Below are 17,913 nucleotides of genomic sequence, written 5' to 3' on the forward strand. Positions count from 1 at the left end.
TCGTAGAATTGGAAGCCATTTGTGGGATGACGCTCTGCCAATGTTGCTCTTGAAAACCGATAAATTTATCCACATAGCACCATTACGATCCTTATATGTCATTTGTATGTTAAAATATAAATGTATCTTCTAGCTAATGAGCATCAGTTAATGATCTTGTCTGCATTGATTCAACTTGAAAATATTGTCTTATCGGTTGTCAGGTGGAATTTTTGAAAATTCATAAACATTTAAAAAATTTCTAATTAAATATTTCGTGGAAGGGCAGACTAGATTTTTTTAGTGGTTGCAGACTATAAACCTTAGTTATCACACACGATTTTTTTTCTTTTGAAGATATGTATTTTTATCATCCAACTTGAAGGACTATCGTCAAGTACTTTTAGTAAAAAAATAGCTATTCGAACACACCTACTCTGTTTTTATGATTCATTAGATATGTATTTCACTTGACCCATATATTTCATCTTTAAGTACTGTGATTTTTTTATGTTATAAAGTCAACCTGTAGCTTTGATATATACAAATGATAGAATTTGAAGCGAGATAATGTACAAATATTCTTGCTTTGTACGTTTTTAAGACAAAATATTCAACTCAAACACGCCCTAACATAAAAAGGTGCACTCGATTTTCTCTTTTCGATACAATTGTTACCCATTTTTTAGAATTTTTTCTTGAGTGACATAATTGAAGGGCAGACACGAAAATTAGTGAACTAATAGATTGATATGTTCTCCGTCCGTGGTAATTTTTTCAAAAAAGTCAGAGGTTATGCATTTTCTACATCCAACTAGATAGATACCCATGTCGTCGACTTGATATCTAATAGTTCTGCTTAACTATGTAATAGATAAATTGAAACCTTATGCAAATGGTGTTTTTAATATAGAACACTTAGTATTTGAGAAGAAAATTATCATTTTATTTGTTTCTATTAACTTTTGATTTTTTTGTTACTATAGTAAACATATCAGTAAGCATTTATCGCCTTCTCTAACAAAGATCTTCGATTCTTTTGTTCTATTTCAACCGGGTTTCCGCCTGTTATCATCTATCGATCATACTTTTCAAGATGATAGGCAAGAACGCTAAAGCTAATGTTAAAATTGTCAGTAATAGGAAATAACTTCAATATGGAGTCGACTGGCAATTCTAGTCATTTTAATTACCTTTACATATTGTCTTGTTAATAGTTTGGCTTGATAAATGTTCTTTTAGTTTTTACAAATTGATGGTAAAAAAATGGAAAAATGAAGAAAAAAAATTGCCAGTGTAAGCCAATAAATCTTACAAGTTGTGTGGAAGTTTTCATGCAAATGGACATTAGATAGATCTCATCTATGATTATTTTTGCCCTGTCATAATTTCTATATACCGATTTTTACCTACATCGCCCATGCTAGTTGATCAATCATATCGGAATAATTAACCAAAGAAACCAGGCTTAATTTCAAATGCCAGATTCGCGTATTTTCCATATCGTACTCCTTTCGGCGCTCGATTCAAGACAGTTTGAAAAACAAAGTTAAATACCAAGTTGCGATGCACTACAAACTGAAAAGGACCGTCTGAAAATGCCAGATACATAAACCATAATAGGTATATTTCAGATTTTGAATACGCATTGATTTTCAAATGTCATATTACGATCAACAATACAGGTCAAAATATAATTGTGACCTATAATTAATAACATCTACGTGTTATCTTGTCTCTGGTAGATATGCAGTTTGCAATCTCACAATATCTTCTTTAATCACATGATGTACCTAATTCGTTATTCAATATTCATTCAATAGTCCATAAATATCACGACTATGCGCTATTCTAAGCGATTTCGGGATAACAATGTCGGAAACATTTTAAACTTAGATTATGACATTAGAATAAAATCTTGCCTATAGCTACAGAAATCTAAATCAAACAATACGCTAATAAAAAAAATACATGGAGTGTATATAACTCAAAGTTGATACGGTATTCAAGACTTTGAGTTCATCATGATTTTATTGATAGACGGTTACTGCTTACAAGAAACATTTCGAATAAAGAGAAAGTAGTTAACCGATGTTCAAATCTTGTAAATCAATTAAAAAAATACTAATAAAAAAGTAACAAACAAAAACCGAGTGTATCGCATGGAAAGGAGTGAGAATGGGTACATCGACAGAGTAAGTGTCTCCTGTTAATTGCATGCAACAATCGCCATGCTAATTCCCACTTAGTCATGAGTTATAATCGAGAATGTAAAACCAGAGTGCTAAGAAGTGAATTATATTGAATTGTGTACCTATATTGGCAACACGATCAGGATCTGCCTACTTTGTATGAGCATCTGAGATCGCACCAAGTCTTTGGCAGAGTTCGAGTTGCTCAGTCTTTTCCGTTTTCTGTGTTGTGTTTTGTAAATTGGTAAGTATTTACGTGAATATCTCTAGGGTGGTTTGTGAAATTAAATTTTCTACTTCTAATCCGATTTATCTTTGTTCTGACCTGTTGATTATTTTTTTCATCAACGAATGGTTTCTTGGTCAAAATTTGATTATGACGTCAAATGCCGTGCTGTCCTCTTCAATTACAATTGTGACGTCGTGAAAAAAGGTGACCACGTCTCAAATCGTCACATAGAAAGAACACATCTTTTTGCTGATCATTTTAAATGAAAGATTAATTTTGTCTACACACCGTCTAAAATTTATTACAGAAACAGATTCCACCACCAAAGCTAGCGTAATTCGACATTTATCCACTCTCGACGTTTAAATTCTAAATACAACGCTCAGCGATAGCAGTTTGTATTCCAATGAGTACTATATATACGACCAACCTGGTTTAAACTCGTGTGAAGCAGAATTCATTAAAAGCCTTCTAAAAACCAAAACAAAACAAATCTTGCCAAGGTGTTTAATTTCTTTTCGAAATATATTGCTGATGTTCTGCCACTCGTTAGTCCATCATTTCAGTGAGAGAATATGTCAATTGATACGCGTGAGCATGTTCACAGTATGCGAACTTCATTAACAAGGTATGCTCTTTACACAAAAACTGCCCTAACATAGTTATAAGGACAAAAAATAAACGGAAAATGTTTTTTCGGGGAAAATAATTAATTCCATTTCCATTTGATGACATACAGAATACATTTCCAAGGAATACATGAATTTGTTTTCAGGAACGTATACTTCAGCATTGACATACTTGCAGTGTTATCTTGCTATAAGTATAGTGAATTGAAAAATAAACAAAAAATGCAATCTGTATGTTGCAACTTTTATATAAAACAAATCATACAATAAAGACAATAAACATACCAGATATACTTTACAATTTCAGTTAATATCATAAGATACTTCAAATGAATAGAGAATATCATATGGCTTTTTCAATATCGCATCCGTATCAACCCGAGACACCAATATAATCTCAAGAGCTCTGCTCGAGGGATTATATTGGTTGAGGGTTGATATGGTGTGTGATATTGAAAAAGCCATATCATATACATTTTATTATATACATGTGTACCTCAAGTAGATGTTTTTATGTAACATGACGTCATACAGAAAAGGAGGTTTGAAATGACGTCATACAGATTATAAATTTGACATGACGTCATACAGATTAAAGGTGTGATAAAGCTTTTGCAACAGTGCTGATATCGATATCATCACGAGTGGCTGATACGGCACGCTTGCCAATGATTGTATTACACATACAATTTATCTGTATTTACTACTAAGTATATCATAAAAGAAAATACTATATAAATACCACATAGTTGAGAGGGTGGTAAAGCAGATTGTTACCCCGTGAAAACAGTTTTAACCGAAGTACCTGGTTCGATTCCCGTTCTGGGATGAAAATTTCAGGGACTGAATTTTCGGCTGTCCCTTGACACTATTTGCGAGTATGGTCTTGAGGAAACGATGATAGTCTGTCGGAAGAGGACGATAAATGGCTGACGCGTGTTACGAGAGAGCCATATCTCTTGCACGTTAAAGACACTCTTAATTGTAGATTTCAAAAAAGGAGCAGGCTTATACCGCTACAAGGCAGAACTCGCACCCCAAAAAGTGGAAAGGGATTAATATAAGTTTCAAAATATGTTTTCCAATCCACTATAAATAAATATGTTTAAACTACCGAGGCGAGGTCAAGGTTGGTAAAGTCTTTTCAAGGTCTATCATCCTTTCAGTTATGTGTTATTAACTTTATTATACTGAATGTTTTGTTATTGATGTCTGTTGCATTGCAAATCAAAAGTAATACACTATGACGTCTTGTACATACCATCATCCCTATTTAGTAAAGCGAGTAAATAATCAAGCGTCTCCGTGTAGGTAAATAAAGTATTTCCCATGGGATAGAGTGAATTGTCTCCCTCGTATTAACAATCAAAATCCCCCATTTTGAAATGAAGTATAATACTATGTTTTAACTAGTGGAAAGACTTGGAAAATATATATAAAAAATTGAAAATAAGCACTGTTCTGTCGTTTCACTTATTTTGTTCCATGAATCTGTGCTTCTTTTTTTTTTTTTTTATATAAAGGTCACGATCGGTAAACATCGGCCCCAAAACATAAAGGAGCGAAAGTAATTAAACAACAATCACAGAACAAAATATTTTCGGTGTGTCGATTAGTTGCAATAAATGTTAAAACACACGTTAACATAGGACTTAGTTTGGTAAATAGGTATGCATTAGATCAATAATTTCCTTTGACGTAATGAGGAATTCGTGTCGTGTGACTTTGAAATATCTACAAATGTTCAGCATTAAAAATCACAACTCAACAATACAACTCATAAAATAACACGTCACATATAAGGATGAAATTGTAAAAAATTCAAAACAATTGGATACACGAAACAACACTAGAAAGGTAAATATGTTGCTATTAAATAGAAAAGACATTTTGTGGAAACTACATTTTAACCGAAATCTACATCTATTTCAGCTGTATTTTATCTTTCACAGATATACATGTAGCACAAAACATTCAATTGTTATTACAAAATTGAACATTCTTCCCTTAAATCTTCTCTTATTTCTTCAGGACAGCAATCCAAGCTACATTTTGGACAATTAATAAATCCAAAGCATGACTGTTGTGGATAATCAGGTGCGTGTACATCATTATCCAATCCAAACACGTAGTAAGTCATATCTTTATTCTTGTATTTACAGATGCATTTGGTAACAGCAATGATGCGGATCTTGTGACGCTACAAACAAACATTTATTAGAAACTCTAATACTAATACTTGATTTGTTCTTAAAATTAATCTTTTGTTTTTAAATTAAATCTTAAAAGATATTATTTTATTCACAGAAAATAAAAATACTGAAATGTATGAAATGTCATTTAAAAAGTAAACTAACAAGAATACGGAAATCCAAGGAAAAAATTCAAAACGTAAAGTTCTTCATCAAATGACACAATCAAAAGCTCAAACGCATCAAACAAATGGAAAACAAATATCCTGTCCTGATTTGGTTCAGGCATTTTCATTTTTTCAGGCTAAACCTTTAAAGCTTGTTAAACATCTCACTTTTTTAACAGTTGCACATCATTTTACAACATTACACCATACATAAATTACTTGAATATCATAAATAACTTGCAACAAAAAAAAAAACATTATCGAGGTTGTAATATAAACTTGATAAAACAAAACTTAAAACTTACTTGCATTAGAATGCGTCTATCTGGAAACTTATGTCCCCCTAGAAGTCTTTGAGAGGCAGAGTTTATCTCTGGTTCTGGAAACCTTTGCAATGGTATAACCTCCAATGATAATAGGAAAATCAAGCACCTTATAAATCATTATCAATACACAAAACAAAACTACATGTAGCAAATGTTAAGTCTTATTTCATTGGCATCCAAACAGTTTCAACATCATTTATAGCCCCGTTTCATAAGGTAACAAGTACCAATTGATGCATATGACAAGTATTTTTGTTAGTGTTATTAATTTTGTTGATCTTGTCATACTGTTTGTGCATTCTTTTTTATTTATTTTAAATTATCTGTACACAAATTTAGAAATTATTAAGTATGGAAGGTTCAAGCTCCCCACAGACTGAGTTTAGATTTTTAGGGCTTCTTTGTTATATTTGTTTGGTTTTTTAGTGATCAAGATGATAACACAATGTTGACTGATATACCCTATATTTGACATTTTTACCTATTGTGTCTGTTTGTTTTGTTCCAACATCGTTGTCAATATAATGGAATTTGATGCAACTGTCATACAAGTGAGATGTTTAACTGGCTATAAAACCAGGTTCAATTCACCATTTTCTACATCAGAAAATGCCTGTACCAAGTCAGGAATATAACAGTTGTTATCAGTTCGTTTAAAGTGTTTGGGCTTTTGATTTTTGTCATTTAATTAGGGACTTTCCTTTTTAAAGTTTCCTAGGAGTTCTGAATTTGGTGAGTTTACTGTTTTCATGTTCTTTTTAGTGATATAACTTCTCCGTTTTTCAGTAAAGCGTTTCTGTTGTTCCGTTAATATCCTTTTGCAGTTTGTGTGTTTCACTCGGTTTTAATTTGAAACCCCGGTTTTGTTTTCGCTTAATAGATTTATGACTATTGAATAGCGGTATACCGCTGTTGCCTTTATTATTCAAGTTATTATGAATGGCTTTCCATGTTTTGGCTTTGTGGGCTCCTAGCAAAGGTAAAATTAGAAACGTGCTTTGAACACAACTCATTTATAAAGTGTTTATGATAATTATAATTTAAAAGTATGGTTTTCAATGCCATTTAACTTCCTAACTGATCTGTGCTTCTAACTACAATGATAAGAGCGCTACTGACAAGACTATTGTAGACGAAACGTGTGTTTGACGTACGAAAGTATAAGCCTTGTTTCTTGTATGAGTTTTTATTCAGTATTTGAGTCTGTCGGTTGAGTTTACATATCGATTAACTTCATAAAAACGAATGTTATAAATATAATAAGTTATTGATATGTATTTGCCATTGGCACAATCACTATCATTAGGCTTCGTTTCAGTCAGAAAGTAGTTGCTATTAGAAACATGTTTGCATCATCGAATCAAAATGGTTACATCTAAAACGTGTTTTAAATTATGCTTCGAACAAAAACGTTTCTTAATATTCATATATCATAGAATTGAAATAATTTTTCAGAGAGATGATAAAACAGACAGAAATAAGCCACACATACACATTTAGATGCAACGTGTTTTAAATATGTAAAAAATAATCAAAGATGTTCTTCTGTATTGATCTTCTCACATTTGTTCATATTTAAAATTCATTGCATACAAAAGTTTGCAATTATTAAAATGAAATAAAGAAATTATATACCTGTTGTTGTAAGTCCTCAAACCCAATTGATCCTGACGCATGCGCGACCATCTCTGGTGGAAGGCTTGTTTTCTCCACAACATGTTCAGCCCTGTTATTACGCCTGCAAATCCCATGTTACATAGAAATAAATACAAAAACTGAAAATATGTATACTGCAATGTTTCTGTTGTTTCGTTGTTTTCCTCTTATAGCTGATGTGTTTTCCCTCGGTTTTAGTTTAAAACCCTGATTTGTTTTCTCTCAATCGATTTATGACTTTTGAACAGTGGTATACTACTGTTGCCTTTATTTATCCCCATATGCATAATATTTGTAGATGGGTTTTTTTGTAAATAGTTGAAACGAGAGTGGAAATAAACTCCGAACAAAACTTTGCGTTTATTTGAGCATGGCTTCACAGGGAAAACAGTAAATTTTCGGTACTTCTCACATTTTTTTATAATTTTCTATTTCTATGCCCCCGCTGTGGGTATCGGGGGCACCAAGCTTGGTCCTATACAATCCTTCTGTACTAAACGTCCTTGTATTACTCACTTTTTTTTTAGAGTTTTGTTCCTTTGTGACTTTGAAAATTACATTTTTAGTTCATTATCGCACTCAAACAAAAGTTCGTCTCATTTATATATCATGAAACTTATACACAATGATTACAAACACAACAGGTAGGCAGATATCAAATTTGGATTGCAAGTCATTTCTCATTCTTCCTGTATGCCTTGAAGTAATCCTTAAAATAGGACTCACGAAATGCGTGAAATGTTAATTTACTGTATATGCGTATACATATCAAAAAATCAAAACTTGCCAAGGTATTTATCAATGTGGTCTTTTAGTCACCTATCAGGTTAAAACTTAGAGTGTATGATAAGAATATGACAAAATGTTGTTAAAACACCAATATCATCATAATATGTTTCCAACCAATATAACTGATCATATTATTATAATATCTTACCAAGAAATGATGAGTTTCTGGAACCACAATAGTTGAAGGTGGCCATTACAACTGGTACATGTTCTTCTTCCGCTACTACCACAACTACTACAACTGTAATCAAAGTGACCATAATTATTTTCAAAGTTTTAAGTAATCGATTTCTAACTTATACAACCAAATATCTAAATACTAGCATGTTGTGATAATATTCCAAGCTTTTCTGTTTCCTTTTGAATATGTATGCTTCGATTTTTTTTTTTTTTTCATTTCTTCTTATCATTACTACTTTGGTGTTTTTTTAAACATTGCCAAGAATTAGTCTGGTTTAAGGGAGGTAATCCAATCTTGTCAATAAATTTATTTCAAGGACTGATAACTCTAGCATATATTGTTATCAATCCCACCCAGCATGTGTGGTTAAATGTCGAGGTCTGGCAATTAGCACCTTGTACTTTTTGTCGCTTATCTCCAATTTGTATCTTAAATTCATGTTATAAATTTTTCTGATTATATCATGGAAATTGATAATATATCAAGAACCGACTCTGTTAACGTTTTGGATATAGTTTTCTAAATTTGTTCGTAAAACCCGTTCTTATGAACGCATCTATAACAAGCTGCTGTCCCTTTGACACATTCCCCTTTTCCATTCTCTATTTTATTTAAGTTTTGATACAATTAACAACGTGGGTTTTGTTTTAAATTCTATATTAATTTTTTTTTAATTAAATTTTTTATTATCATTCTTTTTTCGAGGAATGATGGGGATGTGTTTACATATATGTGTGTTTGTTAATACCACTTAACATTTCGCTTGTAAAATTTGTTGGTCGGTTTTGGACCTTTTTTTTTCTTTTCGCAATTTGAATCTTTGATATAAAAGTTTGCCAGTTAAATAGTTATAGCTGTCCATTCTTTTGCTCATTCAATAAATCGGCAATCGTCTACGCGAGCAACATTCATCAAAGTAGCCACGTCACAAGCATAACACATATGTGTTTTGAGTTATGATAAAAGATGATGTTAACCGGCAATAAGACAGCAACCCAAAGACAGAAATAACCAAACAACGTCTAGATGGCAATACTCAGTCTACATGGTGCTGGCTTTGTTGGTACGGGCATATAATCATACAATTCGGTCATATTATTCGCACATAAACATAAGTTGCATTTAAGGAAATAAGTGTGTTTTTCTTTGCGACAATTTTTTTACCCAATCCAATACTATAAGTTAACGAAGGAACCAGAGGACGGTAGGCTATATTTTCGTTTTTTTCTGACTTGAACGCAAACCGGAGCTGTTCAAGTCCTATAACCATAAAAGAACAATACTTAATACAATTTTCAAACTTCAATAACGTGTAAGCCTATGAACTCAAGTTGTGAATACTAGTACGCAAAATCTACTAAAAATGGTTCATGTACCTACAGCTCTCTTTTGCATCTTTTTATTTAACCAATCTTAACTTTATTGGTTTTATGTGTGATCTTATCATAGAGATTATACTATAATTGCCTAATTTTGAATAAGACAAATCAAAGATTTGTATAGTAAGCTGCTAATACAAATAAAATGTTTATGTAAATAAATTTTAAACACATTGACTACAATTCATTTAAATGTGTTTTGGTTTTTATGTGTATATGATTTTTAAAGTTGTAACGCAGATAACGTGTACAATAAAATTCATAAAAATATACCAGTTAAAACATTAAGAAATTACTAATGTTAAATACTACAAATCTATTTTGTGATAATGATATATATACAGAGCTGCATGACATCTTAGTTCTCGTGTGTATCATTTTAGACTAATCGTGAAGTTCTTCATTGAATATTGGTAAAATGTTCATGTTTGCACGAAGATGGCATCAAGAGTAATATGTTTTTAAATGTTGAAACTTATATCAAAAGATTTTGCAATCTTTCTACTTTTAAATGATAACAAGGTCAAATAAATGTTCTTTGATTAAGTATTTTTAAATATTTTTTAAAGATGTGCCCTTATTGGTTATTAATTGCTTTTTACCATGTGTAAGTATATATAACAATGACTGTTACTAGATCTTACTAAAGTTAAATTGGCATCAAGAAAGAAAAATCCGAAAAAATAAATAAGAAGAACATAATGGAAACAAAGGTCAAACCAATATTTTATAAGAAAACGTTTAAATCGTCAATTGAAATATATTTCACGTTGACTTCTATATATCGAATTCATAGATACAATCTATGGCCAGTGACGCATGTGCATTACCGACCGGACTAATTCTTGACAATGTCAATCAATGACACCATAGATATATAAAAAATATATCAACTGTACTTTGCACATACATGTACCCATTTTCTACATTTTCTATACTAATTTACAAATTTGATGTTAACTTTAAATTCTATATACAGGATTTCGCCATTTATTTTTTCCAAGACCCTTTTACATACATATTTCATAAGCTAGTATTATATTTAGGTGTTACATACCTTATTTCACCTCTTCCACTACATCTACTGCACCTTTCCATTACCCATGCGCTGTTTCTATAAACTTTTTTTTCACCTTTTCCACTGCAACCACCATTGCATTTGACCTGTATATTTGAACATTTGAAAGGTTTGTTCCAATGCTTGTTCATTCATAGAATTTAAAGGATTGTCTATTATGTCAATCACTTCTAAATAAACACCATATGTGTTATTAAGTAGATGTGGTATGATTGTTAATTAAACAACAGGTAACTTCTAATACTTACAAAAATGGTAGAGTTACTTTGAACTCAGCATGAAACGACACAACAGCAACATGTAGACACGGGAACCCAAAAAGTTAGACACCTGATGAAAAAGCCTTTTTTTTATTAGTTTATCTTGACTTTTTTAAATTGTCATCCTGCATTGATTTTGCAAAGTGTCTCATCCTGCCTTTTTTTTTATAACTCAAAACTCCTGTCCTGCCTTTTTCAAATTTCATTCTAGTCACCCCCCTTAAAATCAAATGATAGCTCCCTAATGTCATCATACAAACTCACATGTCCACTTCCACGGCATACAAAACATTCAACCTTTCCGCTTGCCCCGCAAGTGTGACAACTCTGCAATGCAAATTATTATTAAATATTTAATTACTTTTTGAGATCAATTAAAAAATCAGAAATTTGATTTGTAAATGTTACATTTATTATGATTTGATACATTTACATGCTATAACGGGCAGCTTAGGTCACATTATTTGTATCTAAGGAGCTCCTGAAAATATTCGGAATCACCACAATTCGAATATAGTAAATTCCGAAATCCATCTAAGGATATTCCTGAATCATTAATTATGGAGGTCCTGAATCATTTCCCTCGTCTAATGAGAGACTATAAACACAATGTTTCACAACAAATGAACGTGATACACAAATGTTATTGGAAACGTATAAATAACGACTTATTTTCTCTTTCCTTCTTCCCCAAAAACTTGGAAACGTCAGGTATATATGGCAGTTCTCAAATTGTTCGTTTTTATGTTTGTTGGCGATTTTTATGTTGCACTTCTGTATTTCTGTTGTCTCTTTGTTTTACTCTCATAGTTCATTGATGTGTTTCCCTCTGTTTTGGTTTGAAACCCGGATTTATTTTTCCTCAATCGATTTATGACTTTTTAACACAGGTATACTACTGTTGCCTTTATAGAAAACATGGTATTATTTATGATATTCTCAATATTTATTCGAGCGAAAGTGTGTGTCAAAAATTTAATCAAGATTGCAAAAAACTTTATATAAATCCCAGCTTTGCTTTTGAGATATTTTGAATAAGAAATGAGGGATAAATTATTAACTGGGATTTGAGCACATTTTGTACCCCCGAAATATTTGAATCGTAATCCATAAAGTGGATGGAGAGTTTGCTCATTGGCACTCATACCACATCTTCCTATACCTAATTACATCTAAATTTATTTTAAGCAGAAAGACAATTTCAACTTAATTTCTTTTACTCAGACAGACAATTTCATCTAGGCTTCTTTTAAACCCTATAGACAGAAAATAATAATATTGCACAATGCACGATCAAAATGGTAAGATTTCAGAATTTCTAGAAAGGAATGTTGAATAGGTTTTTATAATTTCGAGTCAATGCTATGTTTGAGATGGAATTATGCTTTACACGAAAACCATAATTCTTATCAACATGAAGTTAATAGATATCAAAGGTGTCAGTATCACAATGTAATACGTTTCGTCTGCATAAGACTCATCGGTGACAAAACAAGGTTCTTTTAAGCTGTTTTATGTTCTGTCCTTTTTAGCTCACCTGGCCCAAAGGGCCAAGTGAGCTTTTCTCATCACTTGGCGTCCGGCGTCCGGCGTCGTCGTCGTCGTCCGTCGTCGTCCGTCGTCGTCCTGCGTTAACTTTTACAAAAATCTTCTCCTCTGAAACTACTGGGCCAAATTTAACCAAACTTGGCCACAATCATTATTGGGGTATCTAGTTTAAAAAATGTGTCCGTTAACTCGGCCAACAAACCAAGATGGCCGCCATGGCTAAAAATAGAACATAGGGGTAAAATGCAGTTTTTGGCTTATAACTCAAAAACCAAAGCATTTAGAGCAAATCTGACAGGGGTTATATTGTTCATCAGGTCAAGATTTACCTGCCCTGAAATTTGCAGATGAATCGGACATTTCGTTGTTGGGTTGCTGCCCCTGAAATGGTAATTTTAAGGAAATTTTGCTGTTTTGGTTATTATCTTGAATATTATTATAGATAGAGATAAACTGTAAACAGCAAAAATGTTCAGCAAAGTAAGATCTACATATAAGTCAACATGACCAAAATGGTCAGTTGACCACTTTAGGAGTTATTGCCCTTTATAGTAAATTTTTAACCAATTTTCGTAAATCTTAGTAATCTTTTAGAAAAATCTTCTCCTCTTAAACTACTGGGCCAAATTTAACTAAACTTAGCCATAATCATCATTGGGGTATCTAGTTAAAAAAATGTGTCTTATAACTCAGCCAACAAACCAAGATGGCCGCCATGGCTAAAAATAGAACATGGGGGCAAAATGCAGTTTTTGGCTTATAACTCAAAAACCAAAGCATTAAGAGCAAATCTGACAGGAAGTAAAATTGTTGATCAGGTCACGATCTATCTGCCCTGGAATTTTCAGATAAATCGGATAATCGGTTGTTAGGTTGCTGCCCCATAATTGGTAATTTGAGGAAATTTTGCTGTTTTTTTGTTATTACCTTGAATATTATTATAGATAGAGATAAACTGTAAACAGCAATAATGTGCAGCAAAGTAAGAACTAAAAATAAGTCAGTATGACCAAAATAGTCAATTGACCCCCTAAGGAGTTATTGCCCTTCATAGTAAATTTTTAACAATTTTCTTATTTGAAGATTTTCAATAACATTTTTCATAGAAAGTATTGTTATAGATAGAGATAATTGTAAGCAGCAAGAATGTTTAGTAAAGCAAGATCTACAAACACATCACCATCACCAAAACACAATTTTGTCATGAATCCATCTGTGTCCATTGTTTAATATTCACATAGACCAAGGTGAGCGACACAGGCTCTTTAGAGCCTATAGTTTTGTTTTACCTGATGTTCGTTTTTATTCTGTGGTTAGTAACCACTTCGGTGTTGACAGGAACATCAATTGTATGGTCATTTTAATAAATTAACTGTTTGCAACAAAAGTAAGAATTATTCAAAAATACTAAGGGTTTTCTTATCCCACGCATAGATAACCGTAGCCGTATTTGCCACAACTTTTTAGAATTTTGGGTCGTCAATGCTTTGTACTCGTTTTTCTTTCCATCTATTTTGATGTGAACGTCATTGGTGAGTTTTATGTAGACGAAACACACGTATAGTGTTTTAAATTATAAGCCTGGTAACTTTTAGCATGTCGAAATGTCCTTGTAATGTTTATTTGTGTATTTCTCTGTCCTTAATATTTCTTGCATTTATTTGTACTGTAGTCCTGCCATGTTGTAATTCAAGTGTTACATTTTAACATTGCCATAAAAACGCGAGGTTTGGCTAGCGGCAAAACCAGGTTCAACTCACCATTTTTTGAATGTCCTGTACCAAGTCAGGAAAATGGCAGTTGTTGTCTGATAGTTCGTTTCTGTGTGTGTTGCATTGTCATTTAGGATTTTTGTTGCACTTCAGTGTTTCAGTTGTTTCGCTGTTTTCCTCTTATATATGATGGATTTACCTCAGTTTTAGTTTTTAACCCGGATTTGTTTTCTTTCAATCGATTTATTACTTTTGAATAGCGATATAATACCGTAACCTTTATTCATCAGTGACGCTCATATCTAGATAGTCAAGCCAAACAAGTATAAGTTGAAGAGCAATGAGGACCCAAAATTCCAAAATGTTGTGCCAAATACGGCTGAGGTAATCTACGCCTAGGGAAAATATAAAAGACGTTATTGTTTTTTTTTAATTTTGTCCCCTTGTTATGAAACGGTTATATTCTACCTAACAAATATCAATTCATACTTTAACGTAATGTGTATGTGGGATGGCTATTTCACTCGAATCGTCTTCAAACATCGTTGGGGTTCTTGCATGCATTTCCCATGGTCCTGGAGGTTGTCCATTTTCAGGTCCATCAACTTTATTTGCTAAATGTATGGAAAAAAGTATAACAAAAAAACGTTACCGTTATGAATGTTCAAACTATACGGACTTAAAAGTTATGTGCTCAGCAGATTTATGAGGAAAAACAACTATACAAGCGAACTACATATTTTACCGGTCACCATCACGAATTGGTTGACCGATACGATATTTTTATGACTCCACAAACAAGAGACATGATGTCAAAGATACCGGTTATGATAATTTGCCTGATTGTGGCATCGCTTTGTGGGTAATGCGTATGTAGCAGGAGAAGCTAACCCTGTCGATGCACTCGGTCTTGCTTACTATTGAGAGAAGGTGCTTACCTCCGTTTTTGTTTGTTACCTTAATTCATTTTCTTAATCCATTTTTGACATTAGAAAATATCGATTAAGTGTTGCATAAACTTCTAATGATCAGCAGAATAGTCTAACATCTACAAATATACGCAAGTTGGAAAAGAACAGACTGGTTAAGGATCTCCACGGTAAATAAAATAAAAAAATTCAATCTAAAAGTAGAATATTAAGGAAGTTGATTTACTTGGCTTTCATTAAGATTTTTAAAAACTGCAGAAAGAAAATTTCTTACTAGAGTGTGGTACATGATCCAATACTATTCTTCTGCCTTCTGTGAATGTCTCCAGTATATACTGAAAAAGGTTTAACTTTTCTCAAATTCATAAACAGTTGAAATGCGAACATATTTCGCACATATGAATAATTGATATGTTTACTAATAATATACATGGTGTGTACAAATTGTAATGTTGTACATATTATAATTTGTACAGAGATTTGTTTGTACAAGTTATCAGTGTTCTATAACTTAACACAATTATAATCAAAAGGAATTTAATCATCAGAGAGTGTTCTAGCCAGTATTTGAAAAGGGTAAGGTGATGCAAGCACACAATCTTTTGTTTCGTATATTTCTGTCATATTTTCACAACAACGTGATACAGTATCATACTGAGCATTGATGCAAAAAAACATTATAAGACCACAAAAAGACTTTTTATGGATATGAATATGGTATAAGGAGAAAAAACAAAAGTCGAAGTTCAACCAGTTAGGTATCCTCATTTCCAGTTTGGGGTCAAGGAGAGTAGCACTAAATGTTAGATTGAAGTATATAAATTTGAATTCAGAACATTAAACTGGTACATTTTAGAAGATAAACCTGTATCACCAGGTGCAAGAAGATATGTGTCAAAAAAAATTATAGCTTGTACAAAAACCCTGTACAAATTATCATCTTCTACACAACCTATATATGCTTTTCTGTAACAACTAGTATAATATATTAAGTAGAAAAAAAAACCCAAAAGATAACGAAATAAACTATTGAAAAAATAGAACAAAAATAATTGTCTTCTTTAGCTATAAGAAACTATTCAAACATATTACTTACATGGTAAGAAGTAGACGGCTCCAGTTTTTCAATTTTCATATCTCGTGCTGCCCCTTTTCCCCAGCAACACTGGTCACTTGCATAGTCTAGCAATGCCTTGCGTACTGCTACTTCATCAATTGTAGGAGCACTGGAATTAGATCATATCAGTTGGTCATTTGCTTTTATTAAAAAAAGTTCATAGAGAAAAAAAAAGATTGTATCTGCGACAGCGATAAAAATGCTACGTGGTAATTATTTAAGGGTAAAATTGCCCTTTTTCTCACAAGCACCTTACTCTTTTCAAATACTGGCTAGAACACTGTCTGATGATTAAATTCCTTGTGACTATAATTCAACGATTAATACAAAATTAATACTATTGCAGCAAATTGTGAAGTTTAAAAAAAAGTTTAATCACAAAAATACTGAACTGAATTCAAAGCGGAAAGTCCCTAATCAAATTCTAAAATCAAAAGCTCAAACACATCAAACGAATGGACAACAACTGTCATATTCCTGGCTTGGTATAGACAGCGCATTTAATGCAGATCTTCAACAGCAAAACAAGACAATTAAGCTTTCTTACCTAACGAATTCGGCCTGTTTTTGATCCTTTACTAATCCATTCTGTTCTGACGAAGGAGGGGGTACAACCGCTAAAAGAGAACTTGATTGTTTAATTGGTTGGGGAATATATCATCGATATAACTGCAAACCCTGTTCTGTGGAATTAACCATTTTTGTATTGAAATAGGATTTTTTTTATCTAGTTTTTTTTTAAATTTTATATAAAATAGAGTTTCGGTAGAACAGTTAAAAGAAAAGGAATATTTCTTTCTATCTTTTTTAATACTTTTTTTTAACACTTTGTCATCTTTTTTTCTTGTGCAGACAAACAAATGGTCGATATACATGTCTTTATATAGAAAAATATCGATAAAAAAAAATTCTATGTATATAGCTGTTTTACAGATACTTACTACCGGCAGCCTTTTCCTCGGGAGCAGGGCTGTAAAATAATTGAGTATGTATCTTTCTACTGTTGTAAAACGAGATTCATAGAATAAATTACCATAGCATATGTACATTTCTTACACCCAAAAAAAAATGTGTTATTCAATTTCCTTTAAATTAACTCTTTATGAAGGCGTCAAAAGGAAAACTTTAAGAAAAAAGGTTAATTAAAAACGTCAATATAAATGTATCAAAGTACATACCCAACTGAAGTCATTTTGTGAATTAAATAATAAATTGTCGTCAACTATTCACACTGATATGCACTATATATATATGACCGTCAACTATGTATAATGATTACGAGGTATGTCATTGTTACTTAAGGGGCAGAACAATGTATTTATACTTGACAGTTATTTAAAAAGATGACTCCAAAAACATAAACATTGATTTGCAAACATTGCAAAATCGGAAACAATCAATTACTATAGACGATTTAAACCTAGACATTTGGGTTTTCCTGCTTTATAATTGACCGACCGAGAAAAGTTAGGGAAAAGAAGTAGTGTAAACAGTTCACAAGCAGAGAGTTGCGGCCAATTTACCGTTCACTTATTTCACACATTTTCACG

General features: G+C 32.2%; 1 protein-coding gene across 1 annotated transcript; it reads right to left on the reverse strand.

The window, feature by feature from the left end:
• Positions 1-4,019: 4,019 nt before the first annotated feature.
• Positions 4,020-17,637, reverse strand: LOC143071551 (protein SSUH2 homolog). Its single transcript, XM_076245961.1, has 12 exons — positions 17,542-17,637; positions 17,305-17,333; positions 16,911-16,980; positions 16,343-16,472; positions 15,521-15,581; positions 14,807-14,931; positions 11,322-11,384; positions 10,777-10,883; positions 8,308-8,400; positions 7,350-7,452; positions 5,694-5,792; positions 4,020-5,229 (listed from the first exon to the last, which is right to left on the reverse strand). The coding sequence occupies exons 1-12, from the start codon at positions 17,553-17,555 to the stop codon at positions 5,014-5,016; spliced, it is 1,110 nt and encodes a 369-aa protein (XP_076102076.1). The 5' UTR covers positions 17,556-17,637; the 3' UTR covers positions 4,020-5,013.
• Between the last annotated feature and the right edge of the window lie 276 nt (positions 17,638-17,913).

Source organism: Mytilus galloprovincialis, chromosome 1, assembly GCF_965363235.1.
Source record: "Mytilus galloprovincialis chromosome 1, xbMytGall1.hap1.1, whole genome shotgun sequence".
Classification (NCBI taxonomy): Eukaryota; Metazoa; Mollusca; class Bivalvia; order Mytilida; family Mytilidae; genus Mytilus; species Mytilus galloprovincialis.